We start from the raw sequence: 21,684 nt of genomic DNA, 5'->3' as shown, positions 1-21,684 counted from the left end.
GCGTATGGATTCTCCTCGCGCGGATCGATGACGCACCGCCCGCAAGCCGTGGCGGCCGTGTTGTACAACAGGTACATCACGCGTCCAAACATGCATGCACCTACGCTCCACCGGCCAAAAATTCAGACACAGTCCACCATGGTCCGAATTTAGCAATACCCACATATGATTTCCGGAGTTATTTTCGCTCATCGGACGAATTCGCCGCCCCCGCCGCCGTCACTTCATTCATATACTCGTGGGTGTTGTTCGGGAGCTACGCAGCTGCACCTGGGGGTTGCTATGCGAGACGCAAACCAAAACCGGATAAGATGTGGGTGGAAATTCAACCTACGCACGCGATGAAAGCGAAAGCATCACTCAAAACTTTCATAAACAATATTTTTACATTGTTTCACTAAAAAAACTATAAAAATAATCACCGTAGTAATATAAATAGTCTAAAATATTCCAAAACGGAAGTAAAATGTTTCCGGATGTTATAAAATGTTATAAAATCGATATAGAGGTATGACGTCGTCGTTGACGTCATAACCGTGACGTCGCGCTTGGGTACTGCCGCCGCCGTCGTATAGGCATCGATCTGTAAGCATGTGTGACGTCATACTGCGGTCCGTGACGTCATGAAGCGCGCGTCGCGGTTATAATGGGCCGGTGAGCGCGTAGCAGGGATATAGTGTGACGCCGCCGACGCGGAGCGTGCAGTCGCGTGCAAATCTTAGACCGCTCTGGACCGCGAAAGACGCACACTCACACACACGCTGCTGGCCCCACGCTGCTTACTTCTTCTTCTCTCGCTGGCCGCGTTGAGAAGCCACCTGAGTGTTGTTCGAGTTATTGCCGCGCGCAACGCGATCGCGTTCGGACCGTGCGTGTGCAAGTGCCAGCGAATTATAAATTATAAAAACCGCGATAAAATAAATACAAATAAAATAAAAACTTTTTTCTGTGCGTGTGTAAATAAAAACTTTCGGATTTGAAAATATAAGAGAAATTTGTTTGTTTTTTGATATTTTTGGGAACCATGCCGACGCAACAGTGTTTCCATGAGGATATCTAGAGACCCAAGCGTGGAGTCACCCCGGAGCGGTGCGGAAGAGGCGCAATCACCCTCTTCGCCGGAAGTTGAATTCCGGGAGTCGCCAGGTGACTTTTGTGTCCCGCCATGTTGTTGTAACCACCACAATCACCACTTCTTGCATCGAATGGACATCCACACATTAATTAAACACTAGATTTTTATATTTACAACAAAAACATTAGTTACCTACATATTCCAGTCAGCGTTGTAATCGTTTTTTTTTTGTTCCTGTTAAGTTTATATACATGGTGTTTTTATTTTTTGTTTTTTGGGGACTGCATGTATGGACATTTTATTACGTTTGAATGCATGATTAGTGCGTCGTACACCTGTAGAACACACCTGTAGACGTTTGTGATATTATATACCATTGTGAGTGTTTGCGTGCGCCAGCCCCCCGGGTCGGGTATGATGCCTTCGACATGCGGTCCGGGCCGCCGCCGTTGAAGCATCAATCACCACCATTCAATCACCACCATCGCCGGAACGGTGTTACCACCGACAGCAACAACAATTCCACCAGTTACACCTATCTTAGGAACAAGTGTATGTAGATTTTATTTATTTTTTTTATTTATTTTTATTTATGAAAATTTTAAAATTTGAATATTTTGCGGTTTTATTTATTTGTTTATAAGTTTTTTATTGTTTTATGCTAAATATTTAATCTGTGATCAAGGACAAACGCATCTAATAATCATTTCCTGCTTTTGGGAGGTTGTAAAACATGAAAATATGCGTAAAATGCGAAAAATTAAATTAAATTAAAATCGCGTGAATAATTTTGTTACTTTTGGTTTCAACGACGCTATGCAAGTTTATTCTTGTTTTCTACACTTTATAAAGGCGAAATCAAAGTGTATTCAAGTTTGTGTTATCAAGAAATGCAGATAAAAGACTTGTTTACGATAAAAATCAATGTTTATGTTGAAACACACGCAAATTTCTTAGAAAATTAAGAAAAATAAGGATTAAACACTATATAAATTCACTAAAATTATGTCTTACATATGCAATTAATAAATATTAACTAGAACTAACAATTAAAACTTAATTGAACATTCTAGCTGCTTTCAGTCAAAAGTTATAGCAAAAAGAAGTTTCAATGAACAAAACAAGATAAAAACCGTGATAAAACGTAATGTAACGCAACGAATTCTTCTTTCTTAGACTTAATAAACGCAAAATAAGACGCTATTGCATTTTTGTTATCAAACGAAGCCAAAACACGTCGTATACACGTAAAAATCAATATTTTAGTAGCAAAACAAGCAAATTTCTAAGAAAATAAATAAAAACAAGAATTTAACACTTTATAGCTCCATTAAAATAATGTCTCACATATTAAATTAATAAATAATAACTAGAACTAACAATTAAAATTTAAATGAACATTGTAGCTCGTCTGAGTCAAAAGTTATTACAAAAAGAAGTTTCAATAAACAAAATAACTTAAAAACCGTGATTTCACGCAATAAAATTTAACAAATATTTAATTTTACGTTTAATAAACGCAAAACAAAATTCTATTGCATATTTTGTTGTCAAATAATGTAAAAACAAGACGTATCCAAGTAAAAATTAATATTTAACTTGAAAAACAAGCAAAATTTCAAAGAAAACACATCAAACCCCAAGAATTTATAATTATACACGCCGATAAATAATTGTCACTCTCGTTTTCGACGCCGCAACGCACGTGAACAGATCACGCCGCGCGAATCTTGTGATCAGCGAGCGCGCGCCCAATTGATTCCAGAGATTAAATTATATTATCGCGATGTTAATTACACGATATTTTTAGCGGCGCACTCCGGCGGTTATTTGTAGCGCAGCGTGAAAAACTGCAACACTGCACCTACCTAGTCATATGGTTAAGTGCTAAATGTGCGTGTGTATTGTGCGGTGTAGATATTCATGGCTCTATAGAGAGGGAAAGGCGGCGATGACGTCATTGAGTTTTCAGCGGTTTCAGCAGCGGCGGCGGCGAGCGCGACCCAGAGTAATAAGCGATGACGTCAATATGACGCCAGCGGCGGCGTAGGTGGTGACGTCGCCGCGGACGGCATCGATTTCCGTGACGTCAAGCGGCGGCGGCGTCTTTGTCAGCCGCTCGCTCCGTTGCCGTTGGAGCGTCGCGTCGAGGTCAAAGCGAAAGTTTTGCGGTAGTCGCGACGCGAGAGTACCGGCGAAAGCACGCCGCTTCCGACACAACCGCCGCTCGTCCAAAGAAAAACATTACAACTTCTTTAATAATTACTGGAATTAACAACAAATTAATATTACGAGTATAAGAAGAAGTTATATTCTTCAACGACGTGTTTTGGTATGTTTTATTATCGTTTGATGTCTAAAAATTCATTTTCATTTGTTTTCATTCAAAATTCATGTTTTTTTATTAAATAATCACTCATATTTTCATCTGTGTGTATTCACAATGCACTAATTTGGTTGTAAAAGTGTGAAAATGAAATTATTTCTTGAAAGCACGAATGCTAAAGGAAAATCATCGCACCTTTCCGGCGTTTCCAGCGGAATCTTGGTTTATTTTCGTCCGCCGTCATCGATTCGTGACGTCGACCCGATTTCCATGACGTGGCCGGAGCATATTTGACCGTGACGCCACCGGCGTGCGGCGGCAACGACGACGGATGATCGATGCTTAGTTCGGACGCGCACCGCACCGCGAGTTGAACAAACACGCGGCGCGCACACTGAAAAGCTCCCGAAGCTTTCGCGTTTTTGTCTGTTTTATGACGGGCGTGCATGCACCTCGACGGGATAATATACACAAACACGAGCGATTAATGCGAATACGCCACGAACACGCGAAATGCGACTTTTTTTCTGCTTTGCTTGCTCGTGTTGAGCACACGAGCGCGATTATAAATAGAATATCGATTCGATATTTTTCGGCGGCTGTTTCTTTATTTATTTCTTACATTTTCACACGGTTTTTATACTTGAAGAAATAAATTTTAACGAATTATGAAATAATTTAATATAGGCAACTTTTCTTACACATTTTTATTTAAAGGCAGGATTAAATTAGGTTTAAAATTAAAAATTATTAAGGATTAATGTATAGGTGAATAATTTTGTGTTTTTGGCTACTATTTTATTTATTTCTTACATTTTAACACGTTTTTATTAACAAAAACCACAAATTTTAGCAAATAACCAACTAATTTAAAATAGGCAACTTTTCTTGCACATTTTTATTGAAACGCAGGAATAAATTAGGTTTAAAGTAAAAATTTATAATCATTAATGTTTTGCAGTATAATTTTCTTTCTTTGCTTATTTTTTATTAATTTATTACATTTTAATACGTTTTTATTAACAAAAAGCACCAATTTTAACAAATAACCAATAAATTTAAGATAGGCAACTTTTATTACACATTTTCATCAAAAAACCGCAAGAATAAATCATTTTTCAACTTAAAAATTGATATAAATGCAACGCTATACAATTTTCGATAAAATAACCTGTCAAAAACAGTCTCTAATTACATTAAAATATCAATATCAATGAGTGAATGTGAGCCGGAAGTTGTCTGTCCGCACATTGGGCGCAGTCAACGCATTTATTATTTATAATGATTCCGATTGTGGTTTTTGCGGTAATCATTGTTCCCTTCAACCTGCGCAGGTGCTTAAAGCTGCGTCAATTTCAATAATAACGCTGTCATGTCAATTGGGTGGTCTATATTATACAAAACAGCTTCTAAAAATTATGCAACGCATTAAACATTCAATAATGGCTTTCAACGCGCAATACAAACGCTTGTAAAAATGAGAAAATATTAATTAGCAAACAATAAATTAATTTATCGTATGATGTAAATGGGAAGTCGCAGAGTCATAAACCTAATAATACCAATAAACGCAAGTACGTTGTACTTTTGCATATATGCATACGCGCAAAACTTATAAATAAACATGAAGCATCATTTATAAACATCAATTAATTATGAATCAGCGAATAATTGCTACTCGTCGTCGTGATATATTGAAGTAAATCGGCGAAGTGAAAGTGCGCGCTCTCCACGCCGCGAAGTTCTCGTTCACCAGCAGCGGAACGAACAAAGGACCGTCTTGGAAGATATGTCGTCGCCGTAATGAGTTTACCACACATACGTTTGATTGACTAACAATTAATTGCCTCGGGTATTAATTAATTATTGAGACACTGATGCGCGCGCGCCCCAAAAATGGCGAAGCAATCCGAGCAAACGAGTCTTGTCCATTAGAATTCAAACTGCTGCTAATGCACACGCTCTAGAATCAAAATTTATTGATGCTGCAAATGTACGCATTAGAATAGTTGCAACATGTGAACATGTTGAGTTTACATTAACTTTTATCGCGAAGGTGCAATGTTGGTTGCTCACCAACATCAACAGGTTAACTAATTCGCAAATTCAGTACACAGATGTTGTCATGCGGGTTGCCTATAGTTTTTCTATCAATTTTGGTTACTCTCATTCGTGATGTTGGCAACTCGTGTGACACGTGCATCACGACACTATTTAACATCCTGTATACTCATCAATATATTGCGTCTTGATGCGGTTATAAAGTTGTCCGTGTGTTGTGCTGGAATGATTGCTCAATGTGCTCAATTTCACGGATTTAAGAGCGTAGGTGCAGCCGCGGATGACTCTCGGCGTTGCAGAATAGGTGAAAACCACACTAGAGCAGATCAAAACGTTCCGACGTGCGCAGATTGCAAAACAAAACACGGAAAAAAACACCAAGACCTTAAATTATGCGCGTGTGAGTGTGTAAAATATCCATCTGAGGGTTAAACGAGATTTGCGCCGGAGATAAAGCCGTACGATCGATAATTAACGTATTAATTAAAACGAACAACTTTGGTCATACACCGCGATAAAATTATGCAATATATATTAAATCAGATGCTGGGCTTTCTCACATATTTCAATATTTCAATCAATTTGCTACATGCTCGTAATAAAAGTATTGTTTGCGAATTGTGACTAGGCCATTTATTCGCGGCGTGTGTGCGCGCCGCGACCGTGCGCTACGAAATGTTAAAATGTGTCGTAAATGGTAAACGGTGTGCGTTCGTAATATGGCAAATCACGTTTTTCATATAAAATTAACTTTTTCTGCGGCGTTTCCGAAGGTATCGGCTACCTTTCCGACCGCTGCACGATTCCCCATGCCGATAGGCGCAGAAATGCTTCCAAATCGATTGCATATGTATTTATCGATTTTATTATTAACCGTGCGCTGCTGAAAGCTCCACGAAATCGATTACACAATTAACAAGCCGTCGCGTTTCAATCAAAACACACTTTATGCCCGCCGACGACCAATTAAGGAATGATATCTTGCCTTTTACAGCAAATTATATTGTATTTTGCATGTTGGATATGCACATGAAGTTGCCTACCACTTCAAAATCATCAATTTAAAAGAATTGACAGTTTGCAATGAAATAAATTGAAAAACATGCAAAAATATTAAAAATTTAAAAATTATTAACTTTAATAGCAAAAATATATTATTAATTAGTGTTAGTTTGTTTTTTAAGACAAATTATAGTAATTTCCATACTGCGCATGCCCATAAAGTTACCTATTTCCTAAAAATCTTGAATTTAAAATAAAATTACAGTTGAGAATTGATAAAACACGTAAAACATTAAAAATATACAAATATAAGACTTTTACAACAAGAAAACGCAATTAAGGAATAATATTTAGCATTTTAAAGCAAATTATATTATTTTACATATTACACATGTATAAAAAGTTGCCTACCTCACCGAAATCTTCAGTTCTTTAAGTATAACAGTTGACAGTTGATGTAACACGTAAAAAGTTAAAAAATTTAAACATTTTAGTCTTTTATAACAAAGAAACCAGTGATATATCTCTTTTTATGGTACTGATGAGTGACGCTGTACATCTTGCATTCTTGAGCACTTAGAAATTCGTCACGATGCCGTGCGGAGAAAATAAACAGCAAAATCCGCGACTGACGCGCCGTGCAGCATCAACACAGTATGTATCTACAAGATATTGGTTGTTTTATTGTGCCATTGTGGTTGTGGCAGAGCGTACGTGCGATTGCGCTCGTTGACTTCTTCGGCAGGCGAGTTTAACGATCGACCGCACAGCGACGCCAGACCATTTGCTCTCCCGATGAAATTTACGACGTCTTCCACACGCAGATGATGCACACAGGCAAAAACCGAATCCCCAATCACTATTATAATATGAATTCAGGCTTAATATTTGCACTTTTACTCAGGTTTTGACGAGGAAGCAAAACGGTAGCCGAATGTATAATTGCTGTTTCAATTCCATCGCGCATACAAAGTAATAAAACGTGAGCGTTTACGAGCGTTTAACGTTTCGTAGAATATTTGTCAATCAACAAATCATCCGAAGTTCGCATAGCTGCGGTTCGAACGCGCCGAAAAGCGCGATTGCGCAAGCGGCTTAAGACTCGCTTAAGTGTTTATGCTCATTACGCTCCGGCGGCAGCTCAAGCGGCGATTATGATGTGAATATGTCCGAGATTCCGTGGAGATGTTACAAGCGTTATACAAATTCAATAATTATGCAATGCTATATTCAGCGCCGCTGCGCTGTGATTTATAAAGCAAAATTATGAAATTTATTGTTACAAGTCTCGAATCGTCATGCAAATTATCTGGGAAAGTATACATAATAGTTTTACATGCAATTAAGAGGGGGCGCTACTAAAAAAACAGTTTTTTGATTTTTATTTCTAAAATAATAAAAAATTTTAAAAACCGTTAAATTCGTATTTTGAGGAATTAAATTCTCTTTAAGACGGTATATTTACCAATTTTGTGCGTTTTTTAGTTTCATAGATATTCTAGTTTTTTCAAAATTTTATTTTTTGCATTTTATTCAAAAACTATGGAAGAAAACCGCATAAAAATAAATACAGCACTAGATCATAGATAAATGCATCTTTCCACAAAAATTCATAGTTTAATTATGCTTAGTTCCGAAGATACACACTTTTGTCTTTCTGCTGTCAAAAGAAAATGTTTCATTTTAATATTTTGATTAATTTACAAAAGTCAATCAAGGATAACACAATAAAAAACAGTATTAAAATTAATATCTATCATTGTCAATCAATTAATAGCCAGCCGCAACAGTGGCATTGTATAAAAAATTCCATTTAAATTGCATTGATATTGCAATATTGATAGATCGCATTCGATATTTCCTACGTTGCGCCATTGACGAGTGATGAATCGAAAACGAAATTAATTGCGGCCAATGGCGATGTGTTTTTTTTTCTCTTGCCTTCTTCTGACTAATGTTTTTGCAATGCTAACAGTACTCAAGCGAAATAAAAAAAAAAACTGAAGTAAAATTATTAAGCTAGACGCAGAAACGCAGAAGAGATCGAAACCAATTATGCAAATCGACGAATCGAGAATTCCACTTTTGATATCTTCCAAATTCACATTTGCATAAGTCGAAGGTTGTTTCTTTTTTCAATATAAATATGAAACAAACATTTAGGACAAGATTTTTTTTGGTTGCAAAGTGTGACATCCTGTATATGGTGAGTTATGCAACCAGTTGTACACGACACAAATTTTTCAATATCTCGTGATTAAAAAATCAGAATTTAACATGAAAAAGGAAGAAACCATTGAAATTAATTAGTGGCGACGTCCCACACGGCGGTAATGCAAATGCGTATATACGTGCACAATGCGTGCGGAATGTTTTATTTCATGCGGCATGCGGTCAATAAGTAATCACGATCGGCGAGATTTAATAGTCAATCGTTGCGGCCCACAAATAATAACATATTTTCAACGCCACAAAGCGGCAAACATTGGCAAACATTTTCAATTACACTTCTGCCGCATCCAAGCATAATATGTATAATAAAAAGAACATTAATATGCGTCAAGTAGGATGACCGCAAACGAGAGTAGATTTAATTGCATCTTTAGCTCGAACGCGTCGAGACCTAATAATGCTAATCGAGCGGACGTTTGAATGAATGGCATTGCTCTCCTTGCGACGCAATATATTACCATTTGCAATGGAATAAAATAAAATACACAATCATCGAAAAACACTGCGTCTTCAACTCAACTCAACATCAGCCTTGAATGCAGAAATTATGAAATTTATAGTTTTACATGCAATTAAGAGGGGGCGCCACTAAAAAAACAGTTTTTTGACTGTCTATCTTAAAATAATGACAAATTTGAATAACTATTTAACGGATACGATGAGGAATTAAATTATCTTTAATTCGGTATATTTGCCAATGCTGTGCGTTTTTTAGTTTTATAGATATTTCAGTTTTTTTGATGCATGTATGTTGGGTTGCTGCACTCACTACAACCGTGCATGATCGTGTGTGATCGTGTGTGATCGTAAAACTATAACTAACACCATTAAATATATAATTATTCTGTAAGTCTTAAGTCGTAGATATTTTCAAAACAAAACCATCATCGACAATATCATTTATATCGTTTATAGCTCCGCTTGGAGTTCATTTCACACGTCTGTTCAAGGCGATTTAATTACGCATGTTCAAATTGAATTCTATTGATATAAGAAACAATCTGTTTGTGCCCGCCAGTAGCGCAAAACAATAAAAAGACAAACGAAAACACATAAAATCGGACAAGATGACTGCGTTGGAATAAAAAGCGAGAAAAATTTAAATTACATCTTTAAGGTAATTGTGTGTACACGCAATCGGCATACAAGCAACATAAAATATAAATAGATACCTACATATTTATTAACATCGGAATAATTAAAACGTTGCGCGTTCATTTCGTTCGATTGCAGGTTAATCTACAGGCTGCGCACCGAAATTCATCACGATTTCTCGTTGATATTTACCGTGTGCGTTGTGGTTGAACAAGCCGGTTGTTTCTAAATCGTAGAAGCTGTGACAGAGTGACACGATCGTAAATTATAACAAGCGTGTTTATGCATTCGTACGTGTGCAGAGTAATGTATTCAAATCCGACGACGGCTGCCTCGTTTTTTTCTTCTCTTCATCAGCCGCGACGGTTAATTTTTCTATTATTAAGTGTTAATTGATGGCGGCGTGTGCGTCGCCAATGCGATGGTGTGCGTACACAATGTGGTGCATTTGCATCCGCCTCATTATTATAATCCCCATTTTATAATGTAAATGATTAATAACACGAGCGGGCAGAATAATTGCCGTCGCGAGATTATTTATTCGATGGGAAACAGTGCGAAAAATCACTGCGTTATTTATAATTCAAGAATTTTAATCATAGCAATCGATTTTTAATTTATGTTTTAGTAAACGTCTTAATTTGTGTTTAAAATGTTTAGGTTGATGTATAATGCATAGTTATGCAACCCAAATTACATTTGGATGCTTTTTGAGGTTAAATGCGCAGAAATTTGATAAAACTGAATTATTAGTTGTTTTAAAAGACATTTTTATAGTTTTTTGGTTGATTAGTGAAAGAATAACCTAAAAATGTGTTGTTTTTACACTAAAATTTAAGTTTTCTTACTTTTTACGTCAAAAAATGCCAAAATCGTTGAAATTTTCCGAAAAAAAATGTTTTTTCTTGAATAATAGTTAAATAGTTTGTTTAAATTAATACAATAACCATTAAAACATCAAAAAACAAAGAAAAACATAAATAACATAAAAATAAATTTTAAAAATTTATATTTTCTTTAAAAATTAGGTTTTATTGATATTTTCACAAATTTTAATTTAAATTATTAATTATCACCCTGTATATAATGAATTTTGATCTATAATATTATCGATAGTTGCATAATTAATTACTATTTTGATTTTTCCGATTAAATTCCCAGGCTTCGCGACCACAAACAAAAGCAATTTATTCCGCGTTTAATTAATCATGTACACATTTTTAAACGCCACACTATTACCTCTCAACCGAAGAAACCAAAGAGAATGAACAATTATTTTATGTAACAGCTGATAAACATACGCGTTAACTTGTACCTACTTATTTGTGTCATGCAACGTTAATTACAGCCATAAAATGGTGATACGACGATCTTAAACATTCAAATATGACTTTCATAAACATATTCATAAATGGTCCGATGTTCTTCGCGAGTTATTTATGCCTACGCCGCTATTGTGTGAAGGTAACACGCGAAATAAATCATTGCTACGATTAGAAATTATTTCACGCTCGCGTAGACCTTCCAAAAGTTCCTTGAAAAACACACAGAGACTTTTATCAGACACGGCTGTCAATTTATAACAAGTGTATTAACAGTTAACCTCTTTTAATTGCGATTTTTTAATTTTTTTGAAAGTATGCAACCAAATTTACAGTTTGGTGAGTTGTACCAGTCGTAAACCTAAATATCGACTGCAATTGCACGTAATTCCATTCGATTATTCGAAATGCAAGTAGCAATAATTGGATGTATTACGTTAATTACCCCCACACGTGCACGATTGCCAAAAATTGCATACGCTTTTGGACCGAGGTCGACCACTCGACTGTTTACAAACATTCCACTCAAGAGATCCTTCCAAGCGCGCCGCGCCGCGCGAAGAACGCTCTTGGAATACCGTTGAGTTTTTTTTTCGATACCGATATCGACGGAGAAATATTATAAGTATGTACCGCATTAAAGTCGTTAAAGATTCTTGCGTCGATTGCGTTCGAAAATTGGCCCAGTTATCATGGCGTTGGCTGCACTCACAAATTATCCGCGTGGTGGTAATCATAGCGTTATGTCGAATTAATTAAGTATTATAAAATGATAATCGACAATCGCAGCGATAAAAAATTATGTTGTATGCGCATAAAAATTAATTGATGTCGGTGTGGTGTGTGTGTTGTGTTAATATTGAAATATGTAATCGTTTCGATTTGTTTAGAGCGAAAAAAAAATAGGATCTAGAGGTAAATTACCTATAATTTTACTGTCGGGTTAATTTTGCTCGTGTTGAGCTATAAATCATACTTGAAATCGTACAAAATTGCAAGTTGTTGCATTATTTGCACACAAGCAGAGCAATCGGGTTTAGATTTATGTTTTTGTAAAAACTCCAACGTCTTAATCTTCAATTTTCATTTCCTGGTTTGTTAAATTTTTAGATTGGAGTATAAAATATATTTATGCAACCCAAATTGCATTTGGATGGTTTTTTTGAGGTTAAATGTTCAGAAATTTGAGAAAAAGTTATTATTTGTTGTTTTAAGTGAAATTTTAATTGTTTTTTGTTGGTTTATGAAAAAATAGCTCAAAAACTTGAAGTTTTTACACCAAAATTGCAGATTTTCTACTTTTTACTTAAAAAAAAACGTTAAAATCTATAAATTAAATCATATTTATTTTAATTTTTCATTTTGTGGTTGTAAAATTTTTAGGTTAGCATAAAATTTAGTTAGGTATGCAACCCAAATTACATTTTTACACTTTTTGAGGTTAAATGTGCAAAAATTTGACAAAAACGTAAAATTACGTATTTTAAATTAAATTTTATAGTTTTTCTTGATGATTTATGAAAGAATAAATTAGAAAATTTATGTTTTTAAATTAAAATAGAATATATGTTATTTTAACTTGAAATGTCGTGTAAATCTTCAATAAAATCTTCAAAAGATATTTAGGTTTAAATTGAATAAGAGTTACCGACGTGTCACAATGCACATTCCGACACATCGGCTGCATTTAGCAGAGATGAAACAAAACAAAGTCTAATTACAAATGTAAGATTTTGTAACGGTGCGAGCTTGCGCGCACACAACGCGCATTTTTGCCAGCCAGCGTCGTCGACGGAAAGACATAATTGTCGTTTTGCAACGCGCCGCGTCGATGACGGCACGTGGAAATGCGCAATCCGTAATTTGCAATTCACGCGTGAACGCCGCTCGTAAACGGCGACAATAAAATCGAAGACGTTGTCGGTGCGTTTTTCGGCGCAGCACACTCACCGCACTAAAACCACTAATTAGGTCGCTTCAATCCACGATTATTAAACTCATTCGGCAAACCATCGCCAAGTTTGGCAAGCGTGTGACAACACCACACCAAAAGACCACAATTAACCATCAGCGTAATGACTTCATAATTTACTAAATTGTAGATAACACCAAATCAGATTTAATTAAACAAATTTGCTGACGGTGCAAGCTTAGAAAATAAAATTTCCACGCGTACTGGCAAAATACATAGATTTTGTAATTGAGATGTGCTGGAAATTGTCTGATCGGTGAATCTCTCACGCGTAATTGAAATCAACATGCCGGCTATAAATTAGTAATTTCGCGATTTGCGCGCAAGATTACCACAATGATAAATGCGAGGCATTTTCACTCGACGGAACGGAAAAATCGAGAGTTAATCTTTACGCCCCGGGCGCATCGAGATGATGCAATAAAAATTCAGGTCAACTCCTAACCTAACGTAATATCTATTCACGTTTGCCGCCCGATTGGCCGCGACGTTTTTGATCTTGAATAAATTATTGCGTTATTAAAAGACATGTGTGCGGCTAGTGTAATATGCAAATCGGGTGGCGAATATATCGTTTCTATGCAAATCGCACGTAGTTCCTGTGTGAGACAAGGAAAAATTTCGTTTCTGAGCATTCGACGAGTGCGTGCTGATTAGATTTCGATGCTTTTTTGGAATATAACGAAAGTAGTAAATTTATGTCGATTTCCATAAAAATTTGTTAACGCGTCCTTGCTGGAGTTGTTAAAAATTCATATAAAGTGTGTGTTTTATATTTATCTCGCCATTGATGCCGAAAATCATTGGACTTTGCGGTTAATTGCCGCGGTGTGTGGAGATTTATATAATTCATTCGTATGAATAGTAATAATGTGCGTCGCGTCGCGTCTCGTGCAGAGGATGGAATATTTTAAGGAAACCGGTCCGACGCGATCGAAGAAGCAACGCACCTTCGATGATCAGGTGCTAGATGAGTTGAGTAGTGCAGTTGTGTACGCACATTGTGGCTAACTTTCGGTTTCTGTCACAATAACCAAGATAAACTACTTGACGCGGAGCTTTTAGGCGTGCGCATTTGCACAATGGACGAGTGACACAATTTTCGGTTGCTTAGGTTGAGATTTCAATGATATTGTGTTCGGAATATGTTCGATTTGAATTTATTCTTGCTTAATACACATTTAAAGCGGTTAATAACATGTTTGATAGCTAGAATAACATAACCTCTAAAATACAAAGTGTAGAAAGAAAGGAATCGTCATTTTTAGTTCATTCCGATGCATATAGAGGGCGCTAGTAGCAAAAATGTCAAATAATACAAGTAAAAAATCTATTTTTGGTGAATTTGTGGATTTAATTGATTTGATCAATAAAAAAACACTTGATATTTGTTCTAACATAAATATTAACTAAAATACATTTTATCATAAATTATTTATTAATTTTAACTAAAATCTAACCAATTTTGCACACTTAAATGAAAAATTTCATACTTGAAGTTCATATCGCATTGGAATGTTGTCTTGCAGCCATCAAACGATTAGTCAGACAATAGAATTCCATAATAATCTAATCAAGAAATAAATAAATATAATTTAGCATTGCGACATTGAGGATTGTATACAATTTTATCGAATATTATTTGCTTTCGACGCGCTAGCGCGCAAAATAACGCATGGAAATTGCGATTTCTAACCCGGCGCGGGCCATGGGCACGCACGTACCTGCTGCATTTCTCATTATAAGCGTTATAAATCACTCGTAATGCGAAATCTTTGTATGAAAGAAGTAACAAAGTATAAAAGTAATATAAGTTTATATATTTTTAGGTTAGATGACATCATATACAAAATTAAAGAGAAAAAAACATTTTTTTAGGTTATAATTGAGATAAAATAGTTATGTTGCGGCATTTTAGGTTATGTTATAAAGGAATAAATTAAAAATGATTTTTAGGTTAGGAATTCGTTAAAATGGCTAAATTTTGTCTTTAAGGTTATGTTACAAAGAAATAAACACAAAATATGATGAAAAACACATTTTTAGGTTAGGAATCAGTTAAAACATAAAATTTAAGGTTATGTTACATAAAAATGAAATCAAAATGATAGGAAAAACGCATTTTTAGGTTAGAAATGAGTTAAAATATAATTATTTCGTTATTTAAGGTTATGTTACAATGCAATAAATAGAATTCTATGTTCCTAGGCATGACTTGACGTTACTCAGCGCAAGATGGCAATTAACTGAAAATGTGGGCGCGACGAGAGCGCAAAAAATGAAAAACGCCGTCGCGTTGGGCGTCGAAACGTGACCTCTTTATCGGAAATCCTCCGCGTGAAATTTTTTCTCTCTCCGTATTTCGTGAACATGCGCACAAATCGTATAAAGCTCTTAATTCTTAATAGAGTCGGAGGTCGGCGTACGGATGCTGAATGACAATAAATTCGGGCAACTTTCGCCTTCGCGAAACCGCACAATGGGCACACAATGGACATAAATATCGATGCGAGTATCGAATTTCGAGTTTCTAACGACACACGAACCGGGTATTGCACATTTTTTCTGCATTTTTTTATTCTCCTCCAAGAAGAAAAAAAAACAGGCACGACATGATTATACGTAGGCAGATATACGAAATTAGTGGGTCAATTGGTTATTTATTAATCTAATATTTCAAGTTATGCGCTTTGAATGCAATATTTTATTATTAAGTATTAATTTATTCCGCGTGTGTGCAAAAAAAAGTTATGAAAATCAATAATTTTCATGCGGATTGGAAAGGTTCTAGGTTAATTTGAAATTTATTGATACAGGTATCTATAATTTTTGACAATTACATCATGCGCGATGCAAGTTATTGATAGTTTATTTAACTAATTATTAGCATGGGTGCAGTACGTGCCGTCGCCTTGATTAATCGCATAACGCTGGAATCACGCAATGCATAATTCGATATTTATGTGATGGCCAAGCGCACAAATTAAGCGTTTGCCAAATTTGCCAATGATTACAATTATAAAATGCAGTGGAATACGAATCCGGTCGGCAAACGCGCTATTAAAACTTTCGCGCGAACTTGATCGTGCAAATCATTATCAAATCGATTTCGCGCCGATACAGATGTTGCAAGCACGATAAGATGGCGCGCGCGATACGCCGAAATTTATTATGCATGTAGCACAACAAATTGGCACCCATCAACGTCGAGCATGCAGCTCTAACGAACTTGGAAATGATTGCCACGCGAAGAATGAGTTATTTCGCGCACGAGATTCGATCGGGCGGAGATCATACGGTGCGCAGAACGTAAAACACGCGATTTCTATACGTCAATGTGTATAGTGTGTATGTATGGTTGCGGCGCAAACATGAGGTGAAATTTTTTAGTTTTTCGTGTATTACTTGAAAACTATTTCAGATAAATTGATTATTTTTGCATAAAATCATGCTTAATTAAATTCTGCAACTAACTGTAAAATATTTTGTGGATAAAATAATTTTTAAAAAAGTTATAAACAAAATAAAATTAAATTTTGTAGAAAAATAAAATTTTCACTATAACTTTTGATTAAAAACTGTTATTAACAAAACTTTAACGTATTTATACGCAGAATTTAATAATAAACAATATTTGGTTTGTTTATTTAATAATTTTTGTATTTTTACTTTGTAAACGCGCCGCAACTACCTATAGATAAATTACAACCTATGTCAAAAGATGAATTTATTGCATTCTGCACGGCAATTATAAATGTGCACCACCTAAATTCGCATGCTGTAAATCAAATTTCTCGAATTAGCATTCTTGCGCAATTAACCACTACAAAAAAAAACTTGCAACAAATTTCGCGTTTATGATTATGATAATCAAATTAATAGTTTTGCACCGTTTCTAACCGAATAACTTTGATTGACTTTAAATTGGACATTAATTTAAAGCGATTATTTCGTAATAGCAATAAATTCAATAATTAACCAATTAATCATTTTATATTTCAAACAAACACACCAGAAACTAACAGAAAAAATAAATTGCACAGTTTTGTTTTGATTGTGTGTTCTTGTGTTCTTGTAAAACAAGGAACAACAAGCAACAAGATCACGATATAAATCGCTTCGACGCCTACAATAATTTTACGCGAGCGGAATGAATCGACACGAAGCCAAATAAGCATCACACGAACACGACGCGCAAAAGCTCGCGCGTTGAAGTCACCGGTCGTCATCCATCGCCGGATCGATGTTCCTCGCTGTAGGTTTTTTTTTCACACGAACCAACACCTTCCTCGTTATGTACGAATACAAATGCGCGTCTCACGAGCGTCGTAAACTCTCTTTTGCTGCGAACTTCGAACTGCGCACTGGAGGAAACAAGGATAAGTGATGGATTCAACGAGCGATAAATTTCATTCAAAGCGTGCTGCTCGATTTGTCTTCCTAATATTCACAAAACAAGGTTTTTAAGCTTAATATAGGCAACCAATATATCATACACATATTATTCTATTATATTTATGTGTGTATTTGGTTGCCTAGGGTTTTATTATAGAGATATAAATATTTTTCGTAATATTTTTATTTTGGCAGTATTATAGGCAACCAAAACATCATAAAAATGTTATTCCACAATATTTGTGTGTATATTTGGTTGCCTAACATTTTATAATTCAAAAACAAATATTTAACATGATATATTTTATGTAGGAGTGTTATAGGCAACCAAAGCATCATAAAAATTAACTTCCAATATATTTATTTGTAAATTTGGTTGCCTATCACTCTGAAACAAATATTTTCTACAATGTCTTGAATGTGGGAGTGTTCTGCATATGAATACATTGAAATAAGTAATAATTTCGTGCCTCGCGCATGTTTGTCTAATTCCATCGCAATGCGGCGCGGTGCGTAATGATCGAAAGGAAGTTATAATAAAACGATTAGAATAAATAATTTATGAGCATTATTCGTGCGTATTTATCGATAATTCATGCGGCTTTGCGAATAATGAACGCGTTGCATCCAAATTAAAGCAATCCTTTAAGAGTTTTATATGTTTAAGTATATGCGGCATGCGCAGCGGAAAATATGGCCGAGATTTTATTAGCGTGTAAGCGATGTCACTGGTGAGTAGACAAACAAATCGCGTAATAACGTCGTGATTAAATGGCTTTTTTGAATGCGGCGTGGCGGGGAACTAGGCGTATCAATTGCAATAATTCTTAACTATAACTGTCAGGTATGCATACTTGGAGTCTTTATGTGCGTGAATAGACTGCCATTGAAATTATTGCATAAATATTGCATTTGTTTTCATCGTAGATGCACGACTTAAATATTGATTGCTATTCAGTAGAATATTATTAAATAAATAATTGTAGGAATATTATAGGTGAGGAATTGTTAGTTACAGCGACATCTGGTGGATAGTTTAAGATTCAAGTGTGGAAAAGTACATTTTAAGCACTAGAGTGTCAAAATAAGTTAAATTAATGAAATATTTGTAAAATATTACATAGAATATTTAAAAATATGTTTTTTGGTAGTATAAAAGAGCACTTTTGGCACTAGTGCTTAAAATATAAACTTTACAAATCAATTAAACGGTTTTTCTCATTTTTGATCATTTAATAAGCAAAATATTTATGAAAAACAAATAAATTTTGTTCATTTTTATGCACTAGTGCGTAAAAATATACTTTTCAACTCTGCAAATCAAAAAATAACGGAAATTGATAAAAATCTACATTGAAAAACTGTGCCAATTCTCTAACATCCTGTCCAATGCAAAATTTAAGAATTTTTTAACATTCACAAATTAAAATAATATTATTATGCGTGTGTAAACCTCTCTTTTATGTTGACACAACTAATCAACTTACATCAGGTGCGTAATTTATGACACTCGATTTTCGAAAATCGATTTAGTGCGTGTGCTTACCACTAGCACAAATTTCGAACCGGTATCTGTCCCAGCAAGAGTTTCTACTCCAAGCAAACGCACCGAATCAAATTTGAAATGTAAATTGGAAACAAAGCCGTATTAAATCTTCTACCCAATATAAAACTGTACCAAATGTGTGATTTAAATTCACAATTGGACAATTAGGCACACGTCCAGAGTAGGAAAACATCTTTCGAACGGCATGTGGGCTCAGTTATCACCGATTGAAGAACTACCTGTCTTAAAATCAACATAACCTATAAAATCAGATAAGCTTTCGGAATATCGAGATATTATGCGTGATCGTAGCATATTACAAATACACTCCGATTAGGTGCGTGTTATTTATGTGAATTTCTATTCATAATAATAAATTGTATGCGTGTGGCGAAAATATTTAAATATAAGTAAAACTTTTTCGGATTGTGCGTGTGCTTAGAAATCGTACAACAAGTTGCCTAATTATGTCAATTAATTTATATTTATTTACCGCCTAAAAACAGTGACAAGTTGTTACTTCACGTATGAATATCTAGTGTTTATTTAGAAAGATAGAGATGTGAAATGTGCGCCAGTAACAAATTACGTGCGTGATTTATGTGCGCTATTATCGGTACACGAGTATGATAATGACGGCGATAGTCTGCGGCATTAATGACATTGTTGTGCGCTACCTACCCTTTGGTAAACAATCGCATTATGCGCGATGCATACGAGCGTGCGCGATAAATTTCTATCGTTCGCATAATTTACATTTTATTCCAGCTGCCGCGGCCAAGTTATAGCTTTCGGTGCGGAGGTTCGATTTGTCTTTGAATGCGGCAATATCTGTCGGCTTAGATATGCGCCGTGCGCAACCGCGTTAGCCGCGAATGTTTACGAGCTGAATTACTATTATTGCCTGCCGATTTGCACACATTGTGTGTGGATTATTGTGTTATTGCCGTGTTTCTGATCATTTGGTTGCATAACTTTACAGGAGCTTAAAACATAACCAAATTTTTGATTTTACACGTAGGGACATCTGTTTAATCTTTTGTAAGCCGGTTATAAAATCAATTATTTTAGTAAAAATGCCGGTAAATATTTCCTGAAGTCTAAATATGAATTCCGCGTCGCTCAGTTGTATTCACTTGTGTTATGTTTAAATGATTTTCTTGTAACGCATTGTGCACCCCAACAAATTAGCTGAAAAATCGTGCTTAAGTTATAGAAATTTGCATTGCAATTTGTAGGGATGTTGGGATCATAATTACAATAATATTTCAAATGTTACCATCGATGTCATGTTTTTGAAAAAATATTCTAGCCCATAATTTCTAGAAATTAAAATATTTTTCGTTGTTTCACAGAGGAAATTAATATATGACTTCAAACTCAATATTTTTTAGGTTAAGTGAGGTTAAAAAATATCCTAACCTTACATTTCAACAGTAAACATATATGGAATTCCTCACTGAAGATCCATATAGAGAATATCTCACTGATAAAAACATTTCTATAGAAATATGAGTCCATACAGTTATGAAAAATGAAAGCGTCGTATTTTCCGCGCGCCATAAATCGAATCGGTGCCGTTGCAAATCGCCATATATGCGAAAACCCTTTTTTCATCATCGTGAGACTTTCATTAGCCTCTACTCTCGGAAATCAGCACTCAAACTGGTATTTAATTATGTTGACATGTTAATTCCATGTTTTTATTCGGTAGTAATCGAAAAGGAAACACCGCCGGCCATGCGGTGTCGGACGTCTTCATTTCCTCTGGCGATTTTTTTCCGTTCCTGATGATTGAATCAATTGCACCTGAAACCATTCGATACACGCAATTAAAATACATTAATTTATAACCGGCGGTATAACTCGAGTGCAGATAACATAACTTAAGATAAAAAGCGTGCGCCGCAGTCCAATTAATCGTGTGGTTCAGGTTTTGAGCTGAAGATTGCGTTGCTCGTACATTCCATGCATCGTGTACAATTATTAAAGTTTTTATTTCATGACACACAGAGATTAATTATGGTAATTCAAGAATGCTTGGAATTGAATATTTTTATTATTTTTTTAATTTTTAACTTTAAAACGCTAGTTTTTCACGGTTTTTAGACACAAAAAGTGATATTTTATACATGTACGGCTAGAGTCGTGAATAAAGTACTTTAGTCATGGGTTTTAGTCACGGGGTGGAGCTGGCGCCTGCGCATGATTTAAAATAAAATGTTGAAATAAAAAAACTAAACATGGAAATTCAGTGGAAGTAGACAAAATTGATAAAACGCTTGCTACGCTCGCTCTTAATCAATCTCGTGACAAAAACTCCCCTTTAGCCACTTGATGCTTGATATACAATTAAAATTTCATTATAAAAATTGCAACTTCAATGTCTTGACTTGTAAATAACTATTATTTCACAGGTATTCTTTACAAGAATGCCATGCTCGTAGCAAATCATGTAATTATTTCTAATTGCACCTAAAGTAGTAAATAAAAGTAATTAAATGTTGCAATCTCAGCGTATAAACCAAGAAAACCACAAAGTAATTTTATTTGCGGTATGAACTTGTTCGAAACTCTTTCGCTTCGTTTTGTGTATTTTGTTTATTTCCGTACTCGATTCCACGTGGGTTTTATGCAGCTGAAGAACATAAAAAGCGT

General features: G+C 35.2%; 1 protein-coding gene across 3 annotated transcripts in view; it reads left to right on the top strand.

Moving 5' to 3' along the window:
- Positions 1-692: 692 nt before the first annotated feature.
- Positions 693-21,684, top strand: part of LOC135795846 (probable nuclear hormone receptor HR38) — a 34,910-nt gene continuing 13,918 nt past the window's right edge. The window contains exon 1 of one of the 3 annotated variants that reach the window (XM_065307644.1): positions 693-1,146. In XM_065307644.1, coding sequence (XP_065163716.1) covers positions 1,047-1,146 — 100 coding nt within the window. In that variant the 5' untranslated portion in view covers positions 693-1,046. Of the gene's footprint in view, positions 1,628-3,262; positions 3,408-21,684 lie in introns of those variants that run through there. The other 2 variants (XM_065307643.1, XM_065307645.1) reach the window with 2 other exon arrangements.

This window comes from Atheta coriaria, unplaced genomic scaffold (genome assembly GCF_025399875.1).
Source record: "Atheta coriaria isolate IRGN ID8LTWV9N9 unplaced genomic scaffold, Caltech_Dcor_3.1 hic_scaffold_7_pilon, whole genome shotgun sequence".
NCBI lineage: Eukaryota > Metazoa > Arthropoda > Insecta > Coleoptera > Staphylinidae > Dalotia > Dalotia coriaria.
Note: the sequence above shows the minus strand (reverse complement) of the source record. Positions and strands in the feature narration are given on the sequence as shown.